This window comes from Zophobas morio, unplaced genomic scaffold, assembly GCF_036711695.1.
Source record: "Zophobas morio isolate AGI-343-1 ecotype UQ-CSIRO unplaced genomic scaffold, CSIRO_AGI_Zmor_V1 ptg000023l, whole genome shotgun sequence".
NCBI classification, from domain to species: Eukaryota; Metazoa; Arthropoda; class Insecta; order Coleoptera; family Tenebrionidae; genus Zophobas; species Zophobas morio.
Window position 1 is genome coordinate 13,458,741 of NW_026972128.1, and position 12,043 is coordinate 13,470,783.

The 12,043-nt window shown below is 32.7% G+C and overlaps 3 protein-coding genes across 4 annotated transcripts in view; all 3 read left to right on the plus strand.

Annotated features, from left to right (window-relative positions):
• Positions 1-5,720: 5,720 nt before the first annotated feature.
• Positions 5,721-7,136, plus strand: LOC135134297 (mitochondrial intermembrane space import and assembly protein 40-B-like). 2 transcript variants are annotated; one of them, XM_064062937.1, is made up of 3 exons: positions 5,721-5,930; positions 6,083-6,628; positions 6,687-7,136. In XM_064062937.1, the coding sequence occupies exons 2-3, from the start codon at positions 6,385-6,387 to the stop codon at positions 6,851-6,853; spliced, it is 411 nt and encodes a 136-aa protein (XP_063919007.1). In that variant the 5' UTR covers positions 5,721-5,930; positions 6,083-6,384; the 3' UTR covers positions 6,854-7,136. The 2 variants fall into 2 exon arrangements, with proteins under 2 accessions (XP_063919007.1, XP_063919006.1); XM_064062936.1 differs by having other exon boundaries at positions 5,918-6,003.
• On the plus strand, positions 6,802-10,553 carry LOC135134296 (lipoyl amidotransferase LIPT1, mitochondrial-like). Its single transcript, XM_064062935.1, has 2 exons — positions 6,802-6,867; positions 7,599-10,553. The coding sequence occupies exon 2, from the start codon at positions 7,628-7,630 to the stop codon at positions 8,792-8,794; it is 1,167 nt and encodes a 388-aa protein (XP_063919005.1). The 5' UTR covers positions 6,802-6,867; positions 7,599-7,627; the 3' UTR covers positions 8,795-10,553.
• Positions 10,554-11,269: 716 nt separating this feature from the next.
• Positions 11,270-12,043, plus strand: part of LOC135133893 (hypoxia-inducible factor 1-alpha-like) — a 56,145-nt gene continuing 55,371 nt past the window's right edge. The window contains exon 1 of the mRNA XM_064062429.1: positions 11,270-11,562. Within this exon, the coding sequence (XP_063918499.1) occupies positions 11,522-11,562 (41 nt within the window). The 5' untranslated portion in view covers positions 11,270-11,521. The remainder of the gene's footprint in view (positions 11,563-12,043) is intronic.

The window sequence follows — 12,043 nt, forward strand, 5'->3', positions numbered from 1 at the left end:
TAATAAAAATTCAAGGTTATAATTTAGGGCCTTTTAATTCGAAAGATTAGTTGTAGCGTTGTGGCTAACTTCACAATGTCAAAGTTTGACATCTAACCACCGAACACTAACAATCTAACCTAAGTTTGCCTCAAAAAATGGAAGAAGGGGGCCCCACTTCTTGCACGCCATCTGAAATACAGTTTAACAATTGATCCCATTATTAAACTGGTTTCGGTTTAATAATGAGGCCATTGTTAACGCAAAGTAGAAAATAAATATTTGTTTGTTCCATGCCTGGCCTTTTTTTTAATTGAGCTTTGAAAAAGAACAACTATGCGAAAAATGTTTTTTTCTTTCTACGTCTGTACTCAAATTTTTTTATACTTTATTTATTTTTTTATTAATTATTTCAACACTTTTTATTGAAGGTAATAAAATTTTTGAACAAAATACGTAATGAGTTTGGAACGAAATGTAATGTTTATTAAATGTGTAATCCACGTTTAATCAAAACTGGTTCTTTTTACATGCGTGGAAAGCAGTTTCTTTACTAACTTTTCGAAATAAAATTAAAAGATAAATACCTACGTATACGTATTTAATTGCAGTTGTATTTTATAAAATGAACATTAAAATCTTCACTTATTTAAAATGTAGTAAATTAATTAAATTATACTAATAGCATCAAGGGTTCTCGAAAGAAAAAAAAAAAATACGCCACGGCATTATTATGATGGTTGATTAAAATATACGATTTTGCCGAGTAGGACGTAGCGAAAATATTTGGTTTCATAATTAGCACAGAAAGCCAAAAACTTGTAATAGCATCGTCCGCAGATGTGCGTGAAATGTACGAAACATTAATTTAGTAAAGTATAACCACTCTCATACCGTCTCGCCTGTCAGATTATGGGCCTTTCGCATTTTAGGGGAGGACTCCAGATCGTAAAACCTTCAAGTCCTAGACGGAACAGCGTCAAAATTTCTCTTTTCTTTGATCCTATGGTGAGGGGGCATATTGCATCTCCGAAAAGTCAATAGAGTTGACCATTAACAAAATAGTACTAATACAATTTAGACGCCTTTTCGGTGGGATTTACTCTGCAGTCGGTCCGAGTCTTAATTTTATGTTTTTATAAAAGGTTTTATGATTTCTGACAGACCCAACCGGCCGAATTTGGGCGTTTAGAGCAGTTGTAAAATGTTCCAAAAAGGTAAATGTTTAACGACGATCGGACTTTCTTTATATACACTTAAATTGACCATAAAGTCAAATTACTTTGTATTTAGTGCCGCACACAAGGCGGGTAGTGCAGGTAGTCGCAACGAATATCATTTGTGTTGATTGGAATTTTATTCTAATTCAGATGATTAAGAATTCTGGACGATAAATTACGTTTACGACTGCAAGTTGCAGGCTCGTCTCCGTGTATGCTTTACAATGGGGGGGTTATGAATAGAGCACTAAATAGTAAACGTCGATAAAAGATAATTTTAACGATAAGTTACAAAAAAATCAAAGCGTGATTTAAATCGGCAACGACAGGCCGTGTTTAGAGAGAGAAAGCAATCGCTCGTCAATCAGATAAAAAGAAACAGACATGTAATAACGACCTGCCTTGTTCCGAACTCCTTAATTATCTTTCTTTTATCTCGCATCTCATAATAGAGTTTAAAATTCTTTTAATATTTCCTCCGGCCAGCGAGTTGTAGATTTTAATTACATGACGGATCGCAAATTTTTTTGCATTTCAATCCGTTTCAATTGAAAGCTGGAATTTATTTTCAGTCTTCTTGATTCTTCTGAAATGATAATATCTTTCACGTCTTCTCTTTGTAATTTACATTTTTTATAATTGGGTTATTTTGCAATATAATACCGTAGGTTCTTAAAATATAAACTAGGTGCAATTTACCTGATGCCTGTAATAAACGAAGACAATAGCCAGGTAGATAACAAAGACTTCCAAAGTAGATCTGGCCTTTGTTAAAACTTCTACTATAATTAATGAGTTTTCACCATCTACAATTAAATTCATTTACGTATAAAGATGCATCATATTTTAAGTGCTCTAAGCCTTGACACAATGAAATGAACAATAATGTATGTTTTTGCAATAATTTATTTTTACTGTTACAGTTACAACACAGCGATACAATGTCTGCATTGTTTGAGGATTTTAAAAATAGGAGATGAATACTAGAGAACATAATAAAAGTTATTTTAGCATTTAACACCATGACGGACTTTTGTGTGATCACAGTGATTATAAATAAACAAGATTATTATTACAAAATTCATATTTTTTCACTAATTCTTGAATGAATCATATTTTGCAAAACGTTTTTGATGACAAAATAATTCACCACAAAAATCTAATTTGGTATGAAATGCTCACATGCTTCATTAACAAGGTTAGCATCATCAAGATGTATACTCGTTAAACCGAACATGGGAAAGCTGACTCATAACCATAGATTTTTAAATTAGCTTAAAAGTTTGTGAACTATAAGAGTGTTATAAAAAAGTGATAATCATTTTTTCCAGAAGTGCCAGCCAGCGACTGCGTCAGACAGGGTCCATATGAAAGGGCAAAGTTCACATGACCGCAGTCTTAGCAACGTTGTCCTCACAGTGTGTTTAAAATGGTCGCGTCAATTCCAAGTTCGCGGAAACAAAATTCTGTTTCTTTACTAAAGAGAAACTGTCGCTATAATTTATTCCAACAATTTGTTCTGTTTATGGTGAAGACGTTACGAACAAGCAAATTGTAGCAAAATTGCCTCGGTGGAATTTGAAACGGTAAAAATGATGTTTATGATGAAATCGTTAAAAAAATTGATGAAAATATGTACGCTGGCAGAGGTTGTAACAATTTTTTGTTATGGTGTTATCAACTTTTTGGTGAGAAAGAGCAAACGCATGTGTCAGCGATATAAGAAAAGTCAAAAATGGTAGTAAACTATTAAATGACAATTAAAAGAGTGCCTCAAAGTTTAAGAATACTTAGAAGTAAGGTAATCAGTTTTTGTAGGACTAAAAAGATCTTGGACTATTTTAAAATTTTAATCTAATCGATATGCCTAAATGAAAATTATTTATTAGTAAAGATCTACCACATGCTGAATTTTGTTGGTAACTTGTTAATTCTATATAAAATTATATGTAAATAATATAAATGAAACATTGTTTTGGTTCTAGACTTACGTCAGTGTTAGAGCTTAGAGTCTATCAACGAATCCTAATCTTTCCCTTTATTTTTAACATTTTTACTTCCCGTATGTAAGCGAAGGAAGTTTGAAATCGAGTCCGTTGGCCGACTCTCTATTTTTACGTTTTCTCGACCTTTCATGCCCCTAAAGTACGAAGAAATAGGTCTCTCGTTTCCGACTATCTGTCCGTCTGTCTGCCGTCCCGGATTTTTTTATTTATCTTATACAGTTGTAGTTAAATTTACCACAGACACTGTCATTAAACCAAAACTATCAACGACATATCCATTTATTACACTGTTTTGTACTAATGTACTGGCACTTGTATGAGAGATCTAGTATATCATGAAATATATTTTTTAAATAATGATCTTGGCATTGCAGTTATTTAACATTTCATTCGACAGTTATTTGTCCATAAATCTCAAACTGATTACCATGAGCAAGGGAAGCGTTGGTGTTGCCAACACATTTTTTTAACATTAAATTTCAAACGTTGTTAGACGATTTTTTTTCACATTCGTGTGGTGTAATAATTATTTTTACATAAACTGAATACTTCGGATGTGTCATGTTTTCATGTCTGCAGTAATAATAGCACGTAGCAAAGTCATTGATAATACAAGTAAATAAATAGAAAATAATACTTAATTGTCGACATTAGTGTCTTAACCTAACCAATTTTCTATAAAAAATCGAATTAATATATTATTTCGACAAAATTATTATTCTGGATTTGATTTATTTTATGGGTTGGTATACAGAGGGCGGTCCTCGATATCTCTGTATATTAAAATTTTATTTAATTGATACCACAACAAACCGCGAATGTTTTTTATCCTTCCACAAAATATTGTAAGACAGATTTTAAAGAAAGTTGGAATAACCTGGCAACGTCAACTAAGAAGAGGTCAATCAAAATATCTAAAAATATATAGGGTGTTTCATTTAAAAGAGCTAAGTCGTGATTACCCCTTAAAAACACGGCTACTCTCTATAGCTAAAAATAATTTTAGAGTATAGTCCTCAAAGAACCGTACAACTTTGCTCTTTCACTTTTTTTCTATTTGTAATAATTAATGAGATGTCGAGGAACGCACGCTTAGTGACTCACCCGGTATTTTCGACACAGGTTCAACATTGTTAAGCAGCATACATACCTAATTTTGTAGCAGCTTATTCCACTAACAATACAGTAGGCATCGTTTTGTTTTATCAAAAATTTGTAAATTTACCGAATAAATTAAAAAAATTAAGTTTGACTGCAATTATACACGCATAACTGAAGCCGCCAAACTTTTTTTTTTGAAATGCCATAAGTTTTGCCGGTGGGTGGTCTAATCGGTTGAATACTTTTTGGAATCAGATAAGAGTTAGGTTCTCTTTCTAACAGCTATCAGAGTTATATTTACAAATTTAACGCTCTAGAGACAAAAATGCTAAGCTTTAATCTCGCTTATTTTAACCTAGTTGCTATACTTATTCCTCTTTAGTGATGAAAACATTTTCACGTAATTTATTAACGCAATAAGCAAATAATTCTAAATAAAACATTAAATTTATTTCAGTATCACGTCTCGATGCTTATATTTAGGCAGTGCTCCCATTATCTCCTACACACTTTCGAGAAAAAATGGTGTTCTGATATAACATTCACAACTTAATGAATCTCGGTTTTAATATAGTTAAGCTAAATATATATGCACGTATATCTCAAACTTTATGTTACAGATCGTCCACATACTTATAATACGTTAAATACTTCCAATCAATTACCATATAGTATGAATAAATAGCAGATCAACTCTCACGTCTGTAGAAAAATTCATTTCTTGAAAACTGGCAGTACGAAGGAATTTGTGAATTGCTGTCATCAGATAATAGAGCAACAATTTAACTGGCGAAACTTCAAATAAAATATGACTATTGTAAACTACACATATAGACTATGTATTAGGCATCAAAAAGTACCTTCTAAACTACCTGGTATTAATAAACGTAAAACGATCATATTTTTCAAAATTTTGTTTAGTTTATCCGATGGCCATTTTGAATTAAATTTTTCAAATCAATATATAAGATCTAACGTAAGTCATGCTTTGTTTATTTATTATTTATTTAAAACTTTTACAATTTTTTTAGTGTTTAACTGAAAAAGTACTTGATTTTTTGAAAACATTGTGAAGTATGTCTAAAATAAACCTAAAACCGACAACAGTATCTTCTATCAAAAAAGCAACGCCAACTTGATGTCTTTTTACTTAACTTTAGGGTGCAGTAACGATGCATTTTCAACAAAGTATAAGGAAGTAAGTAAAGTAAAAATATGGAATAAAAATATATATGCTTCATGTATCATTTTTCATTAATGCAAGCTTTAAAAAATATATTTGAAAATATAGACTAAGGATTGCCCTCTATCGGGTAATAGCAAAATGAATTTAACGCTGACTTGGATTTCCACCTAGATTGATAACAGTGCCAAAACAATAACTAAAAAGTATCTAAATTTATTGAACCGGTTTAAACAAAAACACGCATTATAATTGCAAATAATTACATTCCATTTCAAAAATATTTTGTTGAGATTATTAGTTGTTTACAATCGCCTGCTGGTTATAATTACTTTTGGGTGTAATACGTGCTGTTTAACGTTTTCTTAGTGTGGCGACACTGCAAATTCTAGAATTTCGTGGTTAGGTTATGTTTCATCGATAAATTACTGCATTTAAAAAGTATGATTCTTTTAAAACTGCAAGTAATTGTCTAGTGTAGAATGACAAAATATTATTATCTAGATATTTCATTGTTAGTATATTTTACCAAATTAATGAAAACCGCTGGTCTTTTCCGTAAAGGTTACTTAAGTGTTTTTTGTCTTTTCCAGGAAAATTCATAATGACGTTGATTGTGAAGTAACACCGGAGTATTTCAAACAAAATATCATCAGTGCCATTAGACAACTATTTGGAGAGGTCTCAGCGTGTGTTGATATAGACATCTTGAAATATAATTCTATCTCAAAACGTGCTGTCGTACGTGTACCTGGCGACTATTACGTTAAAACTCGTAGCAGCTTAACCCTGTGTGGAAAGTATCAGGATACCGCTTGCTCTTACCAAATTCACAAAGCAAGTCCAGTATTATTAAACCTACAAGGTGACAGTCGGGATTATACATTTTAAAATAATGTCTTTCTGCCAAAGGCTAGGCCCTGATGGCAAAGATATTGTAATATTTGCGACAGCTGAAGATCATAAGACTCCAAGTACAGTTACTTTACCAGAGCCGGATCAACAGCCTGGGTTAATTTTACCAAATGGCGATATAAATTGGAATTGTCCTTGTCTAGGTGGAATGGCCACAGGTCCATGTGGTGTCGAATTTAGGAACGCGTTTAGTTGTTTTCATTATTCAGAAGCAGATCCAAAAGGTATGTGTGTTTTGTTTTTTTCAGTGGAAAATGTAACTATCTGTTTTTTTTTTGGTAGGTAGTGACTGTTATGACCTTTTTAAAACCATGCAGAACTGCATGCAGAAATATCCCACTCTCTACAATAAGGACCTAGCTGATGATGAGGACTTCAGTTCGATGGATTCAGATAAAAAGGATTCACCTGATAAATCCTCTGAAAAATCGGATAAGAAGTCCTCTTAGGAACTATATTAAAAGTAACTTAGTTGTTTTATAGTTTAATTAAGGAGAGATTTTTACTATTTCCTCCAACATTTTTTTATTGTTACATAAATGGTATTACAATAATGTAACAATTCAAAAAATTTTTTTTTAGATTTTCATTTTTTTATTGAGTAATGATTCACATTGGTTACTCAGTTTGGAGAATGAAGTAGTAATGAAGACTAAAAGTGTTTGTCAAGCAAGTAATTGCAGAAATGTAACTGATTTTTTTTTGTAATAAAAGATTTTGTTATTATGTGTACATTTGTTTGTTCTATTCATGTATTTTACGCTTCTGGTAGTTAGTAATGATAATTCTAGTTAATATAATCTCTTTTAGAGAGTAAAATAGTTTTTAGATGTAAAATCAATAGGTGGTATAATTATGAAAATTAATCGTAATTCAATGAATTTTAGCCATTCAGGTAGGGATATGCGACGAGGTAAAATAGCATGTGTTGTTAAAAATACTAAAATATAAGGAAAATGTGAATACAATATGAAAAATATTAAAAGTGCAAAAATTAATCTGATCTTAATATGGGGCAAAATTTTAGGTGAAGCTTTAACTGAATATAAAGAGTTTAAAGATGTTTGTAATTAAAATTTGTTATAATGACCTGCATTATTCGTATTAATAAAACAAGTTTTTATAATATGATACGTAGCATGATAAAAAAGGAAAATAACAAATCAGACAGCTTAATTAAATCTTTTGTTACAGTAATGGTTTGATGAATAATTGTGTTCAAAATGGCACTAGTGCAACAAAGCTTCAGAACGAGTGCTTTCATCGTCCGTTTAAGCCGGGCCTACTCGACACCAGTCGAAAAAGACATTAAAAAATCAGTATTCATCTCGCAATCCAAAGACATTTACACCAATTTAGCCCTTGAGGACTGGCTCTACCGCAACTTCGATTTCACAAACCACCACGTTCTCATGCTCTGGCAGAACGAACCGTGCGTCGTTATCGGGAGGCACCAGAACCCCTGGCTCGAAGCCAACGTCTCAGAACTGAACAACATCTCTGAAAAGGGGGTGAAATTGGCGAGACGCAGTAGCGGAGGAGGTACAGTTTATCATGACTTGGGAAATCTCAACATGACTTTCTTCACTGGGAGAGAACAGTACAACAGAAAATATAACTTGGAGATCGTCACCACGGCGCTGTTCAGGGAGTATGGACTCAAGCTCGAGATATCATCCCGACAAGACCTCACTCTGCGCAATTGTAAAGTATCTGGAACGGCCGCTAAATTAGGCAGACCCAGCGCTTACCACCACTGTACCCTTCTGGTCAACTTCAACAAAGTTAACCTCAGTCAGGCCCTCCAAAAACTGGACGCTGGCATCCAAACAAACGCGACCAAATCCATTAAATCAAAAATAATAAACTTGTGTGAAGAAAATCCCAAACTCGACGTATCTTCGCTCTATAGAGCCGTTAGTTGGGAATATTTACGCACCCAGGCCTTATCTGTCAAAGACGGTGGCTTGGAACTTGCCACCAAACAAAAAGGGTTTCAGATGATCAACCCCACAGAGCAATGGTTTCCGGGTATCGATGCACTTACAGATACCTTTCAAGGCTGGGAATGGCGTTATGGCCGAACTCCAAAATTCACAATAACACGTTCGTTTACGGTTCCGGATAATTTGCTCAATACTGACGTTCCAGACGATTCGAGAGTAACCATGGTGGTTGAACATGGCAAAATCAGCGACGTGAATTTGTTCTTTCCGCCAGGTTTAGCAGCAAATGGTTTTAGCGGTAATGTAAATGTTGTAACGAGTCTCATTGGTCACAAATTTTCTGAGGAAGCTTTAGATTATTTAGAGTGGTCTGTTGGGACTTTGATTAGCGTTAAAGATAAATTTGTTACAGACTGTGTAAGACAAGTCATGCAATCTGTATAGCGTGAGGTTGGACAGAAAGACAAATAATGTTCTGTTTCTAAACGTACTACGACGGTACCAGTTTCCTTTTGCCAGTGCCATTTATTGTTTAGTTAGTATTTCGGTTAAATTTGTTATTTTTTGATGTGTTATTATCTTTAGGTTAAAATGAAAACCGTTCTGAACGGTCAACAAAAATTAATCATATCATTTATAACTTACTTATTAATTGACTATGTTTTATAACTTAATGGATCTGATTTTTGTAAATATTTTTTTAGTCTAATTGAGTAGGTGGTACTTATATTAAATCTTTATGGATACAGAGTAATAAAAAACATGATCAAATACAGTCATCGATTTTCAAACATTTTAAAAAGATGAAAATCGTATCAAAGACAAATCTACAAAAATCATGGCTGCGTTTGATAGTGTTTTTTTGCTCCCTCGGTATGATCATGACCTAATCAAAATATTCTTCGTTTGTTTTGTATAGGCAGTTGAAAACATAAAACAAAATGATATAAAATGTAGATACTTCTTATCTCGTATTCAATTTTAATTGTTTTTTCACTTGGAAAATGCTTTTACACGTGCATCTAAAAATCATTTTGTCCTATATGTAGGTATAGTGTGACGATTAATGATTGTGAGAGTTATACTAGGTCATGACAGCAATGAATTAATGATTGCGCATAATGCTGAGAATATAAAAATGTGATCCCAAACTCTGATTTCTGCCCATACATTCAATAGAATTTTTAGAAGAAAACATTTCGATTCACGTTAGAAGATAAAACCATCCGACAGATCTGCTGGACTTTAGAAAAATTGGGTTTTGAGTACTCTTTCACTCTACTCTGGTTGTTTAGAAATTACTCTCCTGTTTGACATCCGGAATATGTGCAACTATCGTTTTAACATAGGAATTAACCGTAAAAAAATGAGGCAAGAAGCAAAAGTTAAAGTCGTAACTGTGTGTTCTGCTATTGAAATATTCGTTAGGAGTAATCAACTGAGTAAAAAAATTGAGTATGATACCAAGAACAACATTTAACCAGTGTAAAAGACATCGTTTGAAATCATTCATTAAGCGATTCACACTGCTAAGAAAGAATGGAGAAATAGATTTCCAGAAATCAGAAAATTTGCTAACAACCAAATCTCTGACCCTAAGGAATATTTTCTCATAAGAGAAGGCAATGACGTATTGCACTTTGTTTTTAAACATTTAACTTGTCAAAAAAGTTGTTGTGTTAGGGCTATGTTTACATCTTTGTCAGTTTCTGGAAGAGTCTGATCATGATAATCACCGGGAAACTAAATCAGAGTGATATTTGAACATACCTAGGTTATCAATCGAAGCTCGTGGAAGTAGGTTAAAAAATAAAAGATTAACCAGTATGCTGCAATTCTACAGTGAAATAAATATTTAAGTGTTGTATATCACTGCAATTGAAATTTAACGGTCCGTCACAATACGTTAAAGGAATATAGGTTTGCGCGTCAAATTTGAAATGTAATAAATTAAGTCTTCACCTTCAAGTTACAAACAATGGAATTTACAGAATTTCAATATCTCTATCCGCTCTCAAGATATAAGGCCGCGAAGATTAACTGGTTCACTCTGTATAAAAACTAATAGATTATGACAACCTGTGGAAGGGGTGTGTTGTGTAAATTTAAAATTTGTTTTTTTTCGGACTGATCCTACTACAATACTTTCTTCTGCTATTGCTGCCATTGTTAAGGAAATAAGTGTGGTTAAATAATTTTTTGTTCTAAATTAGCTGTATATTTAATAAAAATATCTTGTTTCTTTATCTCTTTAAAAATAATAATGTTAACTTCACTTAACAGTTGAAACCCGTAGTTATATGGTCGTCAGGTAAAATTTAATCGATATTTTTTTAATGTAAATTTGTATTACGTTAATTTATATAAAAATAAATTAAAAAAAAACAAACAATGTTTTAATGCTGTAATGGAGAAAAAAATTGTTAAAGAAATGAATTGCTATATTGCTAATGTAATTTACTCTGGCGACATATAACTCTAGAAAATTTAAATAACAAACATTAATATTGTTTTATAATTACAATGGAAACATTGTCAGATGTCTATCAAGACGAATAACAGTAATTTAATTCTTGTAAATTATGTGGTATTTGTTTTGTGGATGGTGTTTATACTTTATCGTATATTACACACGTGAGTATGTAATTAAATACCGAATAATTTACTGCAAGTATCATTTGAGTAATTATTACATTCGTGCTTTTCATGTTGAGAAATTTCATGGAGAAATATAAATATAACTTACTGGTATTGCTAGCGGTATACTTCACAATAATTTTATTTAAAAAAGTGTCAAGTTAATTAAAACAAGATAATCGTATGACAAATAGTTGTAAGCTAAATTCTTCTACCCCACTTCGTTGAAAACTATAAATAACAGAAATGCATAAATCAAGTCCCAAACAATCTTCTTCCTCCAAGGTTGTTGTGTCGCAATCGCAAGCCGCAAGTAGTGCTTCGAGTTTTGACTTTCCCGCCACTCCATAGTTGGTGTTTACTCCAATAGCTGTCAGGAAATGCAGTTCATGTTGTGGAACGAACGTCACAAACTGAAAGTTAATGTTCTCTTCGGAAATTGTTATTAGTGGTGTTTGATGAGTGCATTTTGAATAAACAAAAGTAACAACAGTGTCCTTCCTTAGCAGTGCCTAAGAAGTACACACATAAATCATGGAGACAAAGCAGAAAGCAGCCCCCAAAGATAAACGCAGGTTAGTACCAGACGAGGACTTCTTTCTGGTGATTCCGGGGTAATTAGTCAATTATTGCTCAATCAAATCGTTATTTATCAGTATTTAGGCTCGTTAAACCCAACAAAATTGTTGTGATGACATTGTCAAGGGTATTATAACCGTGTATATTTTTACATGAAAATTTTGCTTTTATTGCAAAAACAATGCAACCCACTTTCCCCACAAAAGTGCATAATTTGTTCTAAGACACAATTAGTACGTTTTGGAAAATGAGGGTTTTTTTTACTTGGCTCCAGAAACGTTTTGTGGCTTTGTGGTAATTATTAGACGTCGTCTGGGAGCTGAAAACACCATTGGGTAATCCAACAGATTGGGCAATTTTCTGTTCCCACATAAACTAATTCTTGGAATTCAGCGTTTGTCTGCCCCCATTATTTGTGAGTAAAATGGAACGACTAACATTTATTATTGTCAAGCTAACATAAAACAAATGCAGTTT